Raw genomic sequence first — 22,339 nt, 5'->3', positions numbered from 1 at the left:
AATAACAAAGAAGAAAACTTTTAAGAGCATGAAGAAGTAGTTCCAGAGCAGGAAGTTGTTATAAGAGAAGATCAAGTCGGTAGCAATCACAAGTGGAAAGAAGTTGTAAAAGAAAACAAAATTGGCGGCGATGAAAAACTTGTGACACTAACAAAAAAAAAACAAAACAAAAAAAGTCTAAAACAAAATGTAACGGTCAGTTTGAAAAGAGCTAAGGATGCGTTATATAAGAGAATGTGACGTATGAACCCTGAATATCGCGAAAAAGAAAGAATAAGAAGTAGGGAATGTATAAAATTATACGCCAAACGTATACGTAGTGATCCTGTTTTACTTGCAACATTTACAGAAAAGGATCGTAGACGCAAATCTTCTGCACCGGAATGATACAAATCAAGACTCTGAAAACAAATTAAATTACTTAAATCATTTAATTGAGCTTATCAAGAAGGAAAATACGAAAAGCAATCCGTCATATGGATCCAAATTATCGCATTCAAGAACGAGAACAAGATCGTTTACGTCGTTCTGCAAAACGTCAGGAGTTACAGTATCGTGTACACGAACAACAGATCAACACATTACGGCGAAAGCAATGACGTCATATGTAAACGAAGAAACCACGACATTATCTACTGACCATCGAGTTCGACCTAATTACAGATTGTAACGCGTATAAATACACAACAACAAAATATATTTCAATGTCAGAGCTACAAAACAAGTAGCGTTGCCGAACGTTGGAATAAAGTAAAGGTGTAGAAAATATTCTTTTCTTGTCTTAATAAGTGTCACATCACAATAAATTCTCGGTTAAAGAAATATTGTGGTATAAATAAATGTAGAACAGAAGAAGCATATAACATTGCTTGCTGAGATAGCACTAAATAATACAGGATTTAGTTGCCAAACTTCATCGCCTGACAACTTATTTAAAATTTTGCCTGTAACATTGTGTGGACCAAGAGGTCATTATACCACATTTGCCATATTTAACGAGAATTCGTCCATATCCATAATTGAAGAGCAAGTCACCTTCACAGTATAGCTATAACCACTTACACGACAATGGTTTGGGCGTCAAAAAAAACGCATTGAGAAAATGTCAACACTGTCCGTAATTTGAGTTTACCTGTACAAGGCAAAATATCCACATATAGAGGACATTCCGATTGCTGAATACCAATGTGTGAAGCCAACAGTTTTAATTAATATTGATAATACATATTTTGGAGTTCCGTCAGAGATAATGCAAGGTGGCAATCCTACCGCCATCAAAAGAAAATTAGGTTGGGTTGCTTATGGTCTAAAAGAAGACCGCGTCCAATTGTGCTGCACATACAAAATCATGACATTGATGGGAATTTAAACCGCCTAGTAGCCACCACGCGTTATATTGGTGGTTGCTATGAGACAGGTCTATTGTGGAAGACATCAGCGTCATTGTTACTTGACAGCTTGGAGATGGCGAGCATCCATTTCAAAGGTATTGAGAAGAAGATGAGTAGTAATTTTCGCAGCAATATCGAACAGAAATGAATAACTATTTTGCCAAGGATTATGCTAGTCTTAACAAACGATGAGTTAAAACTGTGCTGTTAAAAATGTGCACAAGCCAGACTAGAGTCGCATGCTGTTGCCATAGCGAATGGAGTTTCACTCAACTCACAACTACTTAATGGACCGGAGCAAGCAGAAACATTACTTGATATTTTGGTTACGTTTCGACAAGATGAAGTCGGAGTACCCGCGATATAAAAAAGATGTTCTCCCAAGTGAAAATACGCGCAAAAGATCAGCATGCCCAGGGATTCTTATGGTGAATCAAAACCGATGACCCTCAAAGTTTACCATTGTGCTATGACGTCTATGATTTCTGGTGCTATATGTTACCCATGTTGTGTGGTATATATCAAAACCAAAATGCAGAAAATTTCCGTGAAGAGTATCCTGAAGCAGTTGATATAATTATCAACCAACATTATGCAGATGATTTAGTTTGTGGGTTTTCATCTGAAGATGACATTATTAAAATATGCCAACGAGGTGTCAATATATATCGTTGATCAGGTTTTAAGCTCAAAAATTTAGTGTCCAATTCAAAGTACGTTGATCAGACTATGAATTTCAATTTCACTTAGATAGCTATAACAAGCCATATTGTGAGTATGGAACTTTCAACGTCAGTAGAAAAAATTCTACGAATGCAGTGGAATACGCACCAGGATGTATTCGAGTATCATACCAAATTCCATCGTGTAACAAATTACGTTTTAAAAAGAACACAAAAGAGAACTTTTGTCTATTAACATACAATGGCAGGTGTTTGACCCTTATGGGTTTAATGTCGACTTCCTGTTACAGCCCAAACTTCTTGTGCAACGGGTATGGAAATATCAAGTAGAGTAGGGCGAGCCTATACCTGTGCCAATTTTTAAGCTTTCATGAACAAGCACATCATCAAAATAATGTTGTGACTATTAATGAAATTCGTCAACGTTTTTGGGTGCCACATATTGAAAAGGTCATAAAAAACGTTCAACGTAAATACCAAACGCCCATTCACATATACTGGCATGGACCTGTTTGATCCTGTTAGTGTCGCTATTGGTCGCTAACAAGAAAAACTTTTCAACGGATGCCTTCATTCTTAGCTTGCGAAATTTTGGTACCAAGCATCGTACTCCAGTTCGTATTCGGTGTGATAATGGTACTAACTTTATAAGGGCGCACAAAGAATTATGAGCAAACAAGAAAATGTAAAACACCGATCGTATCCAACAGAAGGTTCCAACAACTATATTGAGTAGATTTTCAATTGTCCTGCTAACCCCAGCACTCATGGTTACTGAGAACGTTTAATTCGTATCGAAGAATGACACGTCACGGTGCCATTCTTCAATATCATTTTTTCCTTTAAAATCCACAACATAAAATAAAATTTGTGAATTCTATCTTTCGCTTATTAACTCCTGTTCTTCTTCTTGCATCAGTCCATTTATAAACTCTGCTTTTAGATTATGAATTGTGGTTATAGATTCAAATATTTTCTCGTCCTTTACTGCTTCCTGGGCATCATCTTGCCGCTTAACTTTTCTGTTCTAGATTGCTGCTACGATACTTTTTTGTTATTTTTTATTATATCAATGTTTAGCTTTGACAATGCTTTTGGTTTTCTACAGTCTCTACCACTGGTGGGGGAAAACTATAGATTTATTTTTCAAATTTAGAGTTTGTAAGGCTGTATAAAATTTGATTATTTAGTCAGATGGCTGGTGGTAACTGGTGGGTGATCACTTGAGAACTTTTTAGTTTATTGTCTTTCTCCCTTAAACACAGCACTCTTGCTAAATCCGGCTTGAAGGACCAAAATGTACTATTAAATTATTAAAGTACTCCGAGTGAGTATTTTGAAAGTACTGATTTTGTTTAGAACATTGTTCTGTATTTTTACAAAAATTATTATTATCAAGGTTAAAATAACATTTGTCTGTTATCGCTAATTTTAGTTGATTGTATTATTTTTAATTATATTTCCGGAAATTTTAAAAAAAGGACGGAACTCCGGCATTTAGGATCCTAAACATTACAATGTTTGCAATATTAATATAGGGTTTTAAACTTACGATGGAGGAATTAAGAGGACTGTTCGACATGTAGAGAGAAGAAGTAATTTTTACTTTTTAATATTTTTATAATTTATTTTTTTTTAGTTTCACAATTTTAGGAATTTAGGCGATAACAGACTTATAATAATAAACTATAATAACTATAATAATATAATAATATGGTCAGCCAAATTTCAATAAAATTAAATAAATTTTTATGTTTCTCTTTTCTTTCTTTGCTATTCGAAAACCACCTAAATTTTAATATAGCTTCTTTGTCACCATATAAAGAAAGCGTAACTGTTTCAGCAACACTAATATCTACTTCAATAATAATAACCATAATAACAATTACAATCGAAGTAATAATTTTACAAAAAAAAATGTAAAAAATAATGTACGAATCGTAATGTATGAAATGCCCAACAGGAAAACGAATATACTCCACCACAAAATTAAATAGCGCAATTTACACCATTAATTTACACCTACACCTAAATAGCTACATTTCTATCAAGACAACATTAAACAATTCAATTTCAAAATTTACAGGCTATCCTACTTGCTACTATCCTACTATCTAATCTTAGAGTAATCACTCTTTGCACGGGGAGGTACGCAGATCTTAGATCCATCACTGAATAATCATGAAGCTTATAAGGAATGAAGCTTATTATTAGTCAATGAGATGGGTGGGATCCTGTAGTATCCCCATCTATCAAAGATTAAAAGTGCCCAGTTGTGCTGACACGAAAAAAAGGATCAACATACTTAACTAAAACTCTAATTGGTGAAAGCAAAGTGCAAGAACAAATTAGAATGCAGAATTTGTGTTAAACTTATAACTTCCAAGTTATAACATACTTGAAAGGATTTATAAAAATAAATTAGACACAATATTAATTATAATTAATTAATAACATACAGCAAATGTGCAGCAGAGAAATTAATTAAATGCAATGTAAAATGTAAACAAAATATTTAAATTCATTACCATATGGACAGTGCATTATTCACGAATCCAAGGAGAAATAATAGAGGTGCGCTGGTGGTTTTACAGAAGGTACGCGACAATAATAAAAACAATACATAATATAAAAATATCTGTTTAATATATCGGTACCACATATTGATACACGTCAACAACGCACATTTGTTTGAGAGATCAAATTTCAACATTTGGATTTCTGAAAAAGAAGAAGAAGTTACTACTACTATAAGTGAGAAACAAGAATATGAACAGGAAAAAACTGACAATGAAAAGAAAACAGATGAAGCAGGGTACGTACGTTATATGAATGAAAGACGGGACACCATGCGAAAGAAGATTCCTATTAAAACGGCTATGGAAAATAATAGAATAATCATTGAAGAATGGAGACAGTTACCAGAAGAACGTAAAGCATCTTATACTAAAGCAGCAGATATGAATGATAAGGAGGGGAATGATAAGGATAAGAATGACAAGAAGAAGAATGATAAGGAGAAAAATGATAAGAGGAAAAAGACAGTGGAAGAAACAAAGTATACACCGTTTGAAGTGCTGTTCGGAGTAGAAATGCGGAATCAGATATCAGATACAGAAGTGCTGCAGATATGTCAAGACAAGTTATTAGTGAAATTTCAAGATGAGCATAATCGAGTTAGAAAAGACGACAATTTATGTGCAAGGACACAGTAGAAGAAAAAATTAAAAACCTTCAAGAACAAAAATTATCAATTGCGGAGGGAGTGCTTACTGGTGTAAAGACAAGCGGTGGTAGTAAACTTCCGATGGAAGAATTGAGAGGGCTCTTCGACATGTAGTGAGAAGAACTAATTTATACTTTTTAATATTTTTATAAAATGAAATAAAGAACAGCACAGTTGTCGTATAGAGAAAACTTTGACAAGAAAATAAAAAACGATTATGGTTATTGTTGGACATACAGTTATTAATTGGAATTGTGCTTTATTTGTGTGGTTTTATCCCAACAACATATTACATAGATCACATAAATTCATAGAGAATAAGCATTTTAACTAGCAACAAGCATTGTGTTTAAAAAAGATAAGTGGAATAAAACAGAAAACCACATATATATACTTTAGTATTTTATAATTGTTATATAGTTTTAAATAAATAAGTGGGGTATGATCTTAACCACCCCCAAATGTGTTGTATTTAAAACTAAATTATTGTACCAGTTATTGTAATATGGTCACCTTAATTTAAAAATAAGTTATAAGGTAACCTTATTATTGTGAATACTCACCTCTCTTAGTAGTAAGCAAAGAATATCTTTACATTCTTTGGTAGTAAGTAAACACATGTAAATTTAGTCGTTAAGTACTCATTTAATAAAGAACATCGTAGTGTCGACGAGGAAAAAAAAAACCAGTAAAGATGGTCTCATTGGAAAAGAATCAAGTTTTGAGTAAATTACCCAGTTTTGACCACGAAAATGGTTCGTGGAACATATACAAGTCGAAGTTGTAGCAATTCTTGATCTGCAACGAGGTCACTCTAGTTGTAAAAATATGATCTGTATATATGAATATAGGAGTCACTTTAGAAAAGAAAGTAAGAGGCAAGACGACGCGTGGCGAGACTGCACAAAATATAAGTAAAAACATTATACCTAATTCGTTTCTAATATCAGAAGTGGGATTGTACCTAAATTGATGAATTTTAATATAGTTGATCAATTGAAAATTATTATTGTTGGACATTTAAACAAAAAAATAAGTAGTTGATCAAATGTGGTGGCACCAACGTTAGTTGGTGGTGGTAATTTTAATATTACAATAGATGTAATAAATGCGCTGCTAAAGCTAGGCAGCAGGAGAGTGAGTTCTCAAGCCATTGAAGAATCACTATCACATCCATTAAAATTGACTTTTTGGTACCATTTGCACGCTGATGGCATCATCGGTCCTTATTTGTTTCGAAATGAAGAAGGAGACCTCCTGACAGTGATTGGGAAGCACTGTTGAGCCATGCTGATTGAATTTTTGTTTCCAAAAGTTAATCAGTTAAATATCGATGACATTTTTGGTTCCAACAAGACGGCAGGGCAATTTGCCAGACACCAATGTTAAGTCATTGGTTTATGCCGACAAACCAGCAACTTTTAAAGCATTGTTAATTCTGTTGCAAACAATCTAATCGCGTTTTCGATTCGTAGATCTGGATTCAATACTGATTTACTCTCGATCTGTTAAATTTTTTTGCCCAATCGAACGTTTTCCGAGTAATCTAACAAGTTTGTAGTTGTGTTACTAAGGTTTTGACAAGTCACATACAATCCGTGTCATAGAAATGGATGAAATGGATAACGAAATTGAATATGTTGTTTGTAGTTTTAGTAAATAAATTAATTTAAATAATATAATTGCAGTCATCTACAAATTTAATATGAATTTTAGGTGATGATGAATATATCTTCAGCCAAATTCAGTCGCCTCGGGAATGGTCAGAAGAAAATACGAAGTATGTGCACGACCTATACGTGAAATACCAGGAATATATTAAACCATTAAAAAAAATGTAAAAACAAAAAAGCAATGTGGGAAAGAGTATGGGTGATGAGCTGACAACCAGGTGAAAAGTCGCTATAAGTGCTTAACTTGCGATGGAGGAACTAAAAGGCCTATTTAACATGTAGAGAGAAGAATGTCTAAGTTATTTTTTAAAATTTTTATAGTTTACTGTAGTATTGAAATTTAACAATTAAAAATAAAAATATAACTAATTAATTAATTCAATTATTCTACAGCTGGTTTATGATTTTAATAAAAACTTTCATAGTAATAGTAACAAAACTCCAGAAAAATATGCGAACAAAAAAGTAAAGTACGGCTTCGGATCAGTTAAGGTGCGCTGATTCTGAGCTTTACATTTGGCAGAACCCAATTTCAACTCCTGGTACTTGCAGTCTCAAAAAAGTCTTTATAATTTACTATATATGATATACTTTTTATAATTTATTATATGTATATGTAAAATTAATTTTGTCCAAAAAATTTCCTCCATTCCATTTTTCGTTCTTTCCGTAATAATTGCAAATTTATATTAAAGTAAAAATAAATACACATATTATATGCTTATAAATTAACATTTGAAAATGATTGGAACTATTTTTAATAGTTTTCTATTTTGATCTATTTTCAATTTGGCGCAATGGGTAAGATAAAGTCAAAAATTGCAAAATATTCATTTCCAAATGAGTCCAAGTCCAATCCAGATAGACTGACAGTTAGAAGGAACTAATTACAATTTAGTTGAACATGTCTGCTGTTCGAGGACAATTACAATGATAACTAACTTCGGGTTGTACTTAGCTGCATAAACAAGATCAGACAAAAACTATTTTACTAAAGATCTTATATTTCTGGAAAGTATATGTACATAACTATTTATTATTCAGTTATCCATGCTAAATTTAAAGTTGTTCACAAAATTATAATAATTATATATATAATGCCTTAAATTATATAAGCTGAAGCTGATCTTGAATATAGTGGTGATGTTGTTTTACTGTCAAATAAAGAAATATGAAGAAAGTATTATTGATTTTGGTGGTGCATTAACAGAACCAATAGGCAAATTTATGGGACTAGATAGACTAGATAGAATTTATCGAACTAGATAGTGTTGAATTGGAACACTACATAGTGATTCTAACTGACTACATGTGACATTTTATGTAAATGCAGATATATGTCGCACGAAAACGGTTACAACTTCATTTCGGTGATTTCAAAAAAAATAAAATAAAGAAGAATAATGAAAGGAAGAAGAATAATAAGCAAAAAGTAATTGTAAATAAAATATTCACAATGGGGGGAGAACTGAAAGTAGTTAATAACAAAGAAGAAAACTTTTAAGAGCATGAAGAAGTAGTTCCAGAGCAGGAAGTTGTTATAAGAGAAGATCAAGTCGGTAGCAATCACAAGTGGAAAGAAGTTGTAAAAGAAAACAAAATTGGCGGCGATGAAAAACTTGTGACACTAACAAAAAAAAAACAAAACAAAAAAAGTCTAAAACAAAATGTAACGGTCAGTTTGAAAAGAGCTAAGGATGCGTTATATAAGAGAATGTGACGTATGAACCCTGAATATCGCGAAAAAGAAAGAATAAGAAGTAGGGAATGTATAAAATTATACGCCAAACGTATACGTAGTGATCCTGTTTTACTTGCAACATTTACAGAAAAGGATCGTAGACGCAAATCTTCTGCACCGGAATGATACAAATCAAGACTCTGAAAACAAATTAAATTACTTAAATCATTTAATTGAGCTTATCAAGAAGGAAAATACGAAAAGCAATCCGTCATATGGATCCAAATTATCGCATTCAAGAACGAGAACAAGATCGTTTACGTCGTTCTGCAAAACGTCAGGAGTTACAGTATCGTGTACACGAACAACAGATCAACACATTACGGCGAAAGCAATGACGTCATATGTAAACGAAGAAACCACGACATTATCTACTGACCATCGAGTTCGACCTAATTACAGATTGTAACGCGTATAAATACACAACAACAAAATATATTTCAATGTCAGAGCTACAAAACAAGTAGCGTTGCCGAACGTTGGAATAAAGTAAAGGTGTAGAAAATATTCTTTTCTTGTCTTAATAAGTGTCACATCACAATAAATTCTCGGTTAAAGAAATATTGTGGTATAAATAAATGTAGAACAGAAGAAGAACAGAAGAATACAGGATTTAGTTGCCAAACTTCATCGCCTGACAACTTATTTAAAATTTTGCCTGTAACATTGTGTGGACCAAGAGGTCATTATACCACATTTGCCATATTTAACGAGAATTCGTCCATATCCATAATTGAAGAGCAAGTCACCTTCACAGTATAGCTATAACCACTTACACGACAATGGTTTGGGCGTCAAAAAAAACGCATTGAGAAAATGTCAACACTGTCCGTAATTTGAGTTTACCTGTACAAGGCAAAATATCCACATATAGAGGACATTCCGATTGCTGAATACCAATGTGTGAAGCCAACAGTTTTAATTAATATTGATAATACATATTTTGGAGTTCCGTCAGAGATAATGCAAGGTGGCAATCCTACCGCCATCAAAAGAAAATTAGGTTGGGTTGCTTATGGTCTAAAAGAAGACCGCGTCCAATTGTGCTGCACATACAAAATCATGACATTGATGGGAATTTAAACCGCCTAGTAGCCACCACGCGTTATATTGGTGGTTGCTATGAGACAGGTCTATTGTGGAAGACATCAGCGTCATTGTTACTTGACAGCTTGGAGATGGCGAGCATCCATTTCAAAGGTATTGAGAAGAAGATGAGTAGTAATTTTCGCAGCAATATCGAACAGAAATGAATAACTATTTTGCCAAGGATTATGCTAGTCTTAACAAACGATGAGTTAAAACTGTGCTGTTAAAAATGTGCACAAGCCAGACTAGAGTCGCATGCTGTTGCCATAGCGAATGGAGTTTCACTCAACTCACAACTACTTAATGGACCGGAGCAAGCAGAAACATTACTTGATATTTTGGTTACGTTTCGACAAGATGAAGTCGGAGTACCCGCGATATAAAAAAGATGTTCTCCCAAGTGAAAATACGCGCAAAAGATCAGCATGCCCAGGGATTCTTATGGTGAATCAAAACCGATGACCCTCAAAGTTTACCATTGTGCTATGACGTCTATGATTTCTGGTGCTATATGTTACCCATGTTGTGTGGTATATATCAAAACCAAAATGCAGAAAATTTCCGTGAAGAGTATCCTGAAGCAGTTGATATAATTATCAACCAACATTATGCAGATGATTTAGTTTGTGGGTTTTCATCTGAAGATGACATTATTAAAATATGCCAACGAGGTGTCAATATATATCGTTGATCAGGTTTTAAGCTCAAAAATTTAGTGTCCAATTCAAAGTACGTTGATCAGACTATGAATTTCAATTTCACTTAGATAGCTATAACAAGCCATATTGTGAGTATGGAACTTTCAACGTCAGTAGAAAAAATTCTACGAATGCAGTGGAATACGCACCAGGATGTATTCGAGTATCATACCAAATTCCATCGTGTAACAAATTACGTTTTAAAAAGAACACAAAAGAGAACTTTTGTCTATTAACATACAATGGCAGGTGTTTGACCCTTATGGGTTTAATGTCGACTTCCTGTTACAGCCCAAACTTCTTGTGCAACGGGTATGGAAATATCAAGTAGAGTAGGGCGAGCCTATACCTGTGCCAATTTTTAAGCTTTCATGAACAAGCACATCATCAAAATAATGTTGTGACTATTAATGAAATTCGTCAACGTTTTTGGGTGCCACATATTGAAAAGGTCATAAAAAACGTTCAACGTAAATACCAAACGCCCATTCACATATACTGGCATGGACCTGTTTGATCCTGTTAGTGTCGCTATTGGTCGCTAACAAGAAAAACTTTTCAACGGATGCCTTCATTCTTAGCTTGCGAAATTTTGGTACCAAGCATCGTACTCCAGTTCGTATTCGGTGTGATAATGGTACTAACTTTATAAGGGCGCACAAAGAATTATGAGCAAACAAGAAAATGTAAAACACCGATCGTATCCAACAGAAGGTTCCAACAACTATATTGAGTAGATTTTCAATTGTCCTGCTAACCCCAGCACTCATGGTTACTGAGAACGTTTAATTCGTATCGAAGAATGACACGTCACGGTGCCATTCTTCAATATCATTTTTTCCTTTAAAATCCACAACATAAAATAAAATTTGTGAATTCTATCTTTCGCTTATTAACTCCTGTTCTTCTTCTTGCATCAGTCCATTTATAAACTCTGCTTTTAGATTATGAATTGTGGTTATAGATTCAAATATTTTCTCGTCCTTTACTGCTTCCTGGGCATCATCTTGCCGCTTAACTTTTCTGTTCTAGATTGCTGCTACGATACTTTTTTGTTATTTTTTATTATATCAATGTTTAGCTTTGACAATGCTTTTGGTTTTCTACAGTCTCTACCACTGGTGGGGGAAAACTATAGATTTATTTTTCAAATTTAGAGTTTGTAAGGCTGTATAAAATTTGATTATTTAGTCAGATGGCTGGTGGTAACTGGTGGGTGATCACTTGAGAACTTTTTAGTTTATTGTCTTTCTCCCTTAAACACAGCACTCTTGCTAAATCCGGCTTGAAGGACCAAAATGTACTATTAAATTATTAAAGTACTCCGAGTGAGTATTTTGAAAGTACTGATTTTGTTTAGAACATTGTTCTGTATTTTTACAAAAATTATTATTATCAAGGTTAAAATAACATTTGTCTGTTATCGCTAATTTTAGTTGATTGTATTATTTTTAATTATATTTCCGGAAATTTTAAAAAAAGGACGGAACTCCGGCATTTAGGATCCTAAACATTACAATGTTTGCAATATTAATATAGGGTTTTAAACTTACGATGGAGGAATTAAGAGGACTGTTCGACATGTAGAGAGAAGAAGTAATTTTTACTTTTTAATATTTTTATAATTTATTTTTTTTTAGTTTCACAATTTTAGGAATTTAGGCGATAACAGACTTATAATAATAAACTATAATAACTATAATAATATAATAATATGGTCAGCCAAATTTCAATAAAATTAAATAAATTTTTATGTTTCTCTTTTCTTTCTTTGCTATTCGAAAACCACCTAAATTTTAATATAGCTTCTTTGTCACCATATAAAGAAAGCGTAACTGTTTCAGCAACACTAATATCTACTTCAATAATAATAACCATAATAACAATTACAATCGAAGTAATAATTTTACAAAAAAAAATGTAAAAAATAATGTACGAATCGTAATGTATGAAATGCCCAACAGGAAAACGAATATACTCCACCACAATATTAAATAGCGCAATTTACACCATTAATTTACACCTACACCTAAATAGCTACATTTCTATCAAGACAACATTAAACAATTCAATTTCAAAATTTACAGGCTATCCTACTTGCTACTATCCTACTATCTAATCTTAGAGTAATCACTCTTTGCACGGGGAGGTACGCAGATCTTAGATCCATCACTGAATAATCATGAAGCTTATAAGGAATACATAAATTAGTCAATGAGATGGGTGGGATCCTGTAGTATCCCCATCTATCAAAGATTAAAAGTGCCCAGTTGTGCTGACACGAAAAAAAGTATCAACATACTTAACTAAAACTCTAATTGGTGAAAGCAAAGTGCAAGAACAAATTAGAATGCAGAATTTGTGTAAAACTTATAACTTCCAAGTTATAACATACTTGAAAGGATTTATAAAAATAAATTAGACACAATATTAATTATAATTAATTAATAACATACAGCAAATGTGCAGCAGAGAAATTAATTAAATGCAATGTAAAATGTAAACAAAATATTTAAATTCATTACCATATGGACAGTGCATTATTCACGAATCCAAGGAGAAATAATAGAGGTGCGCTGGTGGTTTTACAGAAGGTACGCGACAATAATAAAAACAATACATAATATAAAAATATCTGTTTAATATATCGGTACCACATATTGATGCACGTCAACAACGCACATTTGTTTGAGAGATCAAATTTCAACATTTGGATTTCTGAAAAAGAAGAAGAAGTTACTACTACTATAAGTGAGAAACAAGAATCTGAACAGGAAAAAAGTGACAATGAAAAGAAAACAGATGAAGCAGGGTACGTACGTTATATGAATGAAAGACGGGACACCATGCGAAAGAAGATTCCTATTAAAACGGCTATGGAAAATAATAGAATAATCATTGAAGAATGGAGACAGTTACCAGAAGAACGTAAAGCATCTTATACTAAAGCAGCAGATATGAATGATAAGGAGGGGAATGATAAGGATAAGAATGACAAGAAGAAGAATGATAAGGAGAAAAATGATAAGAGGAAAAAGACAGTGGAAGAAACAAAGTATACACCGTTTGAAGTGCTGTTCGGAGTAGAAATGCGGAATCAGATATCAGATACAGAAGTGCTGCAGATATGTCAAGACAAGTTATTAGTGAAATTTCAAGATGAGCATAATCGAGTTAGAAAAGACGACAATTTATGTGCAAGGACACAGTAGAAGAAAAAATTAAAAACCTTCAAGAACAAAAATTATCAATTGCGGAGGGAGTGCTTACTGGTGTAAAGACAAGCGGTGGTAGTAAACTTCCGATGGAAGAATTGAGAGGGCTCTTCGACATGTAGTGAGAAGAACTAATTTATACTTTTTAATATTTTTATAAAATGAAATAAAGAACAGCACAGTTGTCGTATAGAGAAAACTTTGACAAGAAAATAAAAAACGATTATGGTTATTGTTGGACATACAGTTATTAATTGGAATTGTGCTTTATTTGTGTGGTTTTATCCCAACAACATATTACATAGATCACATAAATTCATAGAGAATAAGCATTTTAACTAGCAACAAGCATTGTGTTTAAAAAAGATAAGTGGAATAAAACAGAAAACCACATATATATACTTTCGTATTTTATAATTGTTATATAGTTTTAAATAAATAAGTGGGGTATGATCTTAACCACCCCCAAATGTGTTGTATTTAAAACTAAATTATTGTACCAGTTATTGTAATATGGTCACCTTAATTTAAAAATAAGTTATAAGGTAACCTTATTATTGTGAATACTCACCTCTCTTAGTAGTAAGCAAAGAATATCTTTACATTCTTTGGTAGTAAGTAAACACATGTAAATTTAGTCGTTAAGTACTCATTTAATAAAGAACATCGTAGTGTCGACGAGGAAAAAAAAAACCAGTAAAGATGGTCTCATTGGAAAAGAATCAAGTTTTGAGTAAATTACCCAGTTTTGACCACGAAAATGGTTCGTGGAACATATACAAGTCGAAGTTGTAGCAATTCTTGATCTGCAACGAGGTCACTCTAGTTGTAAAAATATGATCTGTATATATGAATATAGGAGTCACTTTAGAAAAGAAAGTAAGAGGCAAGACGACGCGTGGCGAGACTGCACAAAATATAAGTAAAAACATTATACCTAATTCGTTTCTAATATCAGAAGTGGGATTGTACCTAAATTGATGAATTTTAATATAGTTGATCAATTGAAAATTATTATTGTTGGACATTTAAACAAAAAAATAAGTAGTTGATCAAATGTGGTGGCACCAACGTTAGTTGGTGGTGGTAATTTTAATATTACAATAGATGTAATAAATGCGCTGCTAAAGCTAGGCAGCAGGAGAGTGAGTTCTCAAGCCATTGAAGAATCACTATCACATCCATTAAAATTGACTTTTTGGTACCATTTGCACGCTGATGGCATCATCGGTCCTTATTTGTTTCGAAATGAAGAAGGAGACCTCCTGACAGTGATTGGGAAGCACTGTTGAGCCATGCTGATTGAATTTTTGTTTCCAAAAGTTAATCAGTTAAATATCGATGACATTTTTGGTTCCAACAAGACGGCAGGGCAATTTGCCAGACACCAATGTTAAGTCATTGGTTTATGCCGACAAACCAGCAACTTTTAAAGCATTGTTAATTCTGTTGCAAACAATCTAATCGCGTTTTCGATTCGTAGATCTGGATTCAATACTGACTTACTCTCGATCTGTTAAATTTTTTTGCCCAATCGAACGTTTTCCGAGTAATCTAACAAGTTTGTAGTTGTGTTACTAAGGTTTTGACAAGTCACATACAATCCGTGTCATAGAAATGGATGAAATGGATAACGAAATTGAATATGTTGTTTGTAGTTTTAGTAAATAAATTAATTTAAATAATATAATTGCAGTCATCTACAAATTTAATATGAATTTTAGGTGATGATGAATATATCTTCAGCCAAATTCAGTCGCCTCGGGAATGGTCAGAAAAAAATACGAAGTATGTGCACGACCTATACGTGAAATACCAGGAATATATTAAACCATTAAAAAAAATGTAAAAACAAAAAAGCAATGTGGGAAAGAGTATGGGTGATGAGCTGACAACCAGGTGAAAAGTCGCTATAAGTGCTTAACTTGCGATGGAGGAACTAAAAGGCCTATTTAACATGTAGAGAGAAGAATGTCTAAGTTATTTTTTAAAATTTTTATAGTTTACTGTAGTATTGAAATTTAACAATTAAAAATAAAAATATAACTAATTAATTAATTCAATTATTCTACAGCTGGTTTATGATTTTAATAAAAACTTTCATAGTAATAGTAACAAAACTCCAGAAAAATATGCGAACAAAAAAGTAAAGTACGGCTTCGGATCAGTTAAGGTGCGCTGATTCTGAGCTTTACATTTGGCAGAACCCAATTTCAACTCCTGGTACTTGCAGTCTCAAAAAAGTCTTTATAATTTACTATATATGATATACTTTTTATAATTTATTATATGTATATGTAAAATTAATTTTGTCCAAAAAATTTCCTCCATTCCATTTTTCGTTCTTTCCGTAATAATTGCAAATTTATATTAAAGTAAAAATAAATACACATATTATATGCTTATAAATTAACATTTGAAAATGATTGGAACTATTTTTAATAGTTTTCTATTTTGATCTATTTTCAATTTGGCGCAATGGGTAAGATAAAGTCAAAAATTGCAAAATATTCATTTCCAAATGAGTCCAAGTCCAATCCAGATAGACTGACAGTTAGAAGGAACTAATTACAATTTAGTTGAACATGTCTGCTGTTCGAGGACAATTACAATGATAACTAACTTCGGGTTGTACTTAGCTGCATAAACAAGATCAGACAAAAACTATTTTACTAAAGATCTTATATTTCTGGAAAGTATATGTACATAACTATTTATTATTCAGTTATCCATGCTAAATTTAAAGTTGTTCACAAAATTATAATAATTATATATATAATGCCTTAAATTATATAAGCTGAAGCTGATCTTGAATATAGTGGTGATGTTGTTTTACTGTCAAATAAAGAAATATGAAGAAAGTATTATTGATTTTGGTGGTGCATTAACAGAACCAATAGGCAAATTTATGGGACTAGATAGACTAGATAGAATTTATCGAACTAGATAGTGTTGAATTGGAACACTACATAGTGATTCTAACTGACTACATGTGACATTTTATGTAAATGCAGATATATGTCGCACGAAAACGGTTACAACTTCATTTCGGTGATTTCAAAAAAAATAAAATAAAGAAGAATAATGAAAGGAAGAAGAATAATAAGCAAAAAGTAATTGTAAATAAAATATTCACAATGGGGGGAGAACTGAAAGTAGTTAATAACAAAGAAGAAAACTTTTAAGAGCATGAAGAAGTAGTTCCAGAGCAGGAAGTTGTTATAAGAGAAGATCAAGTCGGTAGCAATCACAAGTGGAAAGAAGTTGTAAAAGAAAACAAAATTGGCGGCGATGAAAAACTTGTGACACTAACAAAAAAAAAACAAAACAAAAAAAGTCTAAAACAAAATGTAACGGTCAGTTTGAAAAGAGCTAAGGATGCGTTATATAAGAGAATGTGACGTATGAACCCTGAATATCGCGAAAAAGAAAGAATAAGAAGTAGGGAATGTATAAAATTATACGCCAAACGTATACGTAGTGATCCTGTTTTACTTGCAACATTTACAGAAAAGGATCGTAGACGCAAATCTTCTGCACCGGAATGATACAAATCAAGACTCTGAAAACAAATTAAATTACTTAAATCATTTAATTGAGCTTATCAAGAAGGAAAATACGAAAAGCAATCCGTCATATGGATCCAAATTATCGCATTCAAGAACGAGAACAAGATCGTTTACGTCGTTCTGCAAAACGTCAGGAGTTACAGTATCGTGTACACGAACAACAGATCAACACATTACGGCGAAAGCAATGACGTCATATGTAAACGAAGAAACCACGACATTATCTACTGACCATCGAGTTCGACCTAATTACAGATTGTAACGCGTATAAATACACAACAACAAAATATATTTCAATGTCAGAGCTACAAAACAAGTAGCGTTGCCGAACGTTGGAATAAAGTAAAGGTGTAGAAAATATTCTTTTCTTGTCTTAATAAGTGTCACATCACAATAAATTCTCGGTTAAAGAAATATTGTGGTATAAATAAATGTAGAACAGAAGAAGCATATAACATTGCTTGCTGAGATAGCACTAAATAATACAGGATTTAGTTGCCAAACTTCATCGCCTGACAACTTATTTAAAATTTTGCCTGTAACATTGTGTGGACCAAGAGGTCATTATACCACATTTGCCATATTTAACGAGAATTCGTCCATATCCATAATTGAAGAGCAAGTCACCTTCACAGTATAGCTATAACCACTTACACGACAATGGTTTGGGCGTCAAAAAAAACGCATTGAGAAAATGTCAACACTGTCCGTAATTTGAGTTTACCTGTACAAGGCAAAATATCCACATATAGAGGACATTCCGATTGCTGAATACCAATGTGTGAAGCCAACAGTTTTAATTAATATTGATAATACATATTTTGGAGTTCCGTCAGAGATAATGCAAGGTGGCAATCCTACCGCCATCAAAAGAAAATTAGGTTGGGTTGCTTATGGTCTAAAAGAAGACCGCGTCCAATTGTGCTGCACATACAAAATCATGACATTGATGGGAATTTAAACCGCCTAGTAGCCACCACGCGTTATATTGGTGGTTGCTATGAGACAGGTCTATTGTGGAAGACATCAGCGTCATTGTTACTTGACAGCTTGGAGATGGCGAGCATCCATTTCAAAGGTATTGAGAAGAAGATGAGTAGTAATTTTCGCAGCAATATCGAACAGAAATGAATAACTATTTTGCCAAGGATTATGCTAGTCTTAACAAACGATGAGTTAAAACTGTGCTGTTAAAAATGTGCACAAGCCAGACTAGAGTCGCATGCTGTTGCCATAGCGAATGGAGTTTCACTCAACTCACAACTACTTAATGGACCGGAGCAAGCAGAAACATTACTTGATATTTTGGTTACGTTTCGACAAGATGAAGTCGGAGTACCCGCGATATAAAAAAGATGTTCTCCCAAGTGAAAATACGCGCAAAAGATCAGCATGCCCAGGGATTCTTATGGTGAATCAAAACCGATGACCCTCAAAGTTTACCATTGTGCTATGACGTCTATGATTTCTGGTGCTATATGTTACCCATGTTGTGTGGTATATATCAAAACCAAAATGCAGAAAATTTCCGTGAAGAGTATCCTGAAGCAGTTGATATAATTATCAACCAACATTATGCAGATGATTTAGTTTGTGGGTTTTCATCTGAAGATGACATTATTAAAATATGCCAACGAGGTGTCAATATATATCGTTGATCAGGTTTTAAGCTCAAAAATTTAGTGTCCAATTCAAAGTACGTTGATCAGACTATGAATTTCAATTTCACTTAGATAGCTATAACAAGCCATATTGTGAGTATGGAACTTTCAACGTCAGTAGAAAAAATTCTACGAATGCAGTGGAATACGCACCAGGATGTATTCGAGTATCATACCAAATTCCATCGTGTAACAAATTACGTTTTAAAAAGAACACAAAAGAGAACTTTTGTCTATTAACATACAATGGCAGGTGTTTGATCCTTATGGGTTTAATGTCGACTTCCTGTTACAGCCCAAACTTCTTGTGCAACGGGTATGGAAATATCAAGTAGAGTAGGGCGAGCCTATACCTGTGCCAATTTTTAAGCTTTCATGAACAAGCACATCATCAAAATAATGTTGTGACTATTAATGAAATTCGTCAACGTTTTTGGGTGCCACATATTGAAAAGGTCATAAAAAACGTTCAACGTAAATACCAAACGCCCATTCACATATACTGGCATGGACCTGTTTGATCCTGTTAGTGTCGCTATTGGTCGCTAACAAGAAAAACTTTTCAACGGATGCCTTCATTCTTAGCTTGCGAAATTTTGGTACCAAGCATCGTACTCCAGTTCGTATTCGGTGTGATAATGGTACTAACTTTATAAGGGCGCACAAAGAATTATGAGCAAACAAGAAAATGTAAAACACCGATCGTATCCAACAGAAGGTTCCAACAACTATATTGAGTAGATTTTCAATTGTCCTGCTAACCCCAGCACTCATGGTTACTGAGAACGTTTAATTCGTATCGAAGAATGACACGTCACGGTGCCATTCTTCAATATCATTTTTTCCTTTAAAATCCACAACATAAAATAAAATTTGTGAATTCTATCTTTCGCTTATTAACTCCTGTTCTTCTTCTTGCATCAGTCCATTTATAAACTCTGCTTTTAGATTATGAATTGTGGTTATAGATTCAAATATTTTCTCGTCCTTTACTGCTTCCTGGGCATCATCTTGCCGCTTAACTTTTCTGTTCTAGATTGCTGCTACGATACTTTTTTGTTATTTTTTATTATATCAATGTTTAGCTTTGACAATGCTTTTGGTTTTCTACAGTCTCTACCACTGGTGGGGGAAAACTATAGATTTATTTTTCAAATTTAGAGTTTGTAAGGCTGTATAAAATTTGATTATTTAGTCAGATGGCTGGTGGTAACTGGTGGGTGATCACTTGAGAATTTTTTAGTTTATTGTCTTTCTCCCTTAAACACAGCACTCTTGCTAAATCCGGCTTGAAGGACCAAAATGTACTATTAAATTATTAAAGTACTCCGAGTGAGTATTTTGAAAGTACTGATTTTGTTTAGAACATTGTTCTGTATTTTTACAAAAATTATTATTATCAAGGTTAAAATAACATTTGTCTGTTATCGCTAATTTTAGTTGATTGTATTATTTTTAATTATATTTCCGGAAATTTTAAAAAAAGGACGGAACTCCGGCATTTAGGATCCTAAACATTACAATGTTTGCAATATTAATATAGGGTTTTAAACTTACGATGGAGGAATTAAGAGGACTGTTCGACATGTAGAGAGAAGAAGTAATTTTTACTTTTTAATATTTTTATAATTTATTTTTTTTTAGTTTCACAATTTTAGGAATTTAGGCGATAACAGACTTATAATAATAAACTATAATAACTATAATAATATAATAATATGGTCAGCCAAATTTCAATAAAATTAAATAAATTTTTATGTTTCTCTTTTCTTTCTTTTCTTTTTCTCTTTTCTTTTTTCTTTTTTTTTTTTATTTTTTTTTTCTTTTCTTTGTTTTTTTTTTTTTTTTTTTTTTTTTTTTTTTTTTTTTTTTTTTTTCTTTTTTTTCTTTTTTAGCTCTTCTCTTTTCTTTCTTTGCTATTCGAAAACCACCTAAATTTTAATATAGCTTCTTTGTCACCATATAAAGAAAGCGTAACTGTTTCAGCAACACTAATATCTACTTCAATAATAATAACCATAATAACAATTACAATCGAAGTAATAATTTTACAAAAAAAAATGTAAAAAATAATGTACGAATCGTAATGTATGAAATGCCCAACAGGAAAACGAATATACTCCACCACAATATTAAATAGCGCAATTTACACCATTAATTTACACCTACACCTAAATAGCTACATTTCTATCAAGACAACATTAAACAATTCAATTTCAAAATTTACAGGCTATCCTACTTGCTACTATCCTACTATCTAATCTTAGAGTAATCACTCTTTGCACGGGGAGGTACGCAGATCTTAGATCCATCACTGAATAATCATGAAGCTTATAAGGAATGAAGCTTATTATTAGTCAATGAGATGGGTGGGATCCTGTAGTATCCCCATCTATCAAAGATTAAAAGTGCCCAGTTGTGCTGACACGAAAAAAAGTATCAACATACTTAACTAAAACTCTAATTGGTGAAAGCAAAGTGCAAGAACAAATTAGAATGCAGAATTTGTGTAAAACTTATAACTTCCAAGTTATAACATACTTGAAAGGATTTATAAAAATAAATTAGACACAATATTAATTATAATTAATTAATAACATACAGCAAATGTGCAGCAGAGAAATTAATTAAATGCAATGTAAAATGTAAACAAAATATTTAAATTCATTACCATATGGACAGTGCATTATTCACGAATCCAAGGAGAAATAATAGAGGTGCGCTGGTGGTTTTACAGAAGGTACGCGACAATAATAAAAACAATACATAATATAAAAATATCTGTTTAATATATCGGTACCACATATTGATACACGTCAACAACGCACATTTGTTTGAGAGATCAAATTTCAACATTTGGATTTCTGAAAAAGAAGAAGAAGTTACTACTACTATAAGTGAGAAACAAGAATATGAACAGGAAAAAACTGACAATGAAAAGAAAACAGATGAAGCAGGGTACGTACGTTATATGAATGAAAGACGGGACACCATGCGAAAGAAGATTCCTATTAAAACGGCTATGGAAAATAATAGAATAATCATTGAAGAATGGAGACAGTTACCAGAAGAACGTAAAGCATCTTATACTAAAGCAGCAGATATGAATGATAAGGAGGGGAATGATAAGGATAAGAATGACAAGAAGAAGAATGATAAGGAGAAAAATGATAAGAGGAAAAAGACAGTGGAAGAAACAAAGTATACACCGTTTGAAGTGCTGTTCGGAGTAGAAATGCGGAATCAGATATCAGATACAGAAGTGCTGCAGATATGTCAAGACAAGTTATTAGTGAAATTTCAAGATGAGCATAATCGAGTTAGAAAAGACGACAATTTATGTGCAAGGACACAGTAGAAGAAAAAATTAAAAACCTTCAAGAACAAAAATTA

General features: G+C 32.7%; 1 protein-coding gene across 1 annotated transcript; it reads left to right on the top strand.

Annotated features, from left to right (window-relative positions):
* Positions 1–476: 476 nt before the first annotated feature.
* Positions 477–9,052, top strand: LOC119688572 (high mobility group protein 20A-like). Its single transcript, XM_038103246.1, has 3 exons — positions 477–557; positions 4,771–5,216; positions 8,905–9,052. The coding sequence occupies exons 1-3, from the start codon at positions 477–479 to the stop codon at positions 9,050–9,052; spliced, it is 675 nt and encodes a 224-aa protein (XP_037959174.1).
* Positions 9,053–22,339: the final 13,287 nt, after the last annotated feature.

This window comes from Teleopsis dalmanni, chromosome X (assembly GCF_002237135.1).
Source record: "Teleopsis dalmanni isolate 2A chromosome X, ASM223713v2, whole genome shotgun sequence".
In the NCBI taxonomy this organism is placed as follows: Eukaryota; Metazoa; Arthropoda; class Insecta; order Diptera; family Diopsidae; genus Teleopsis; species Teleopsis dalmanni.
Note: the sequence above shows the minus strand (reverse complement) of the source record. Positions and strands in the feature narration are given on the sequence as shown.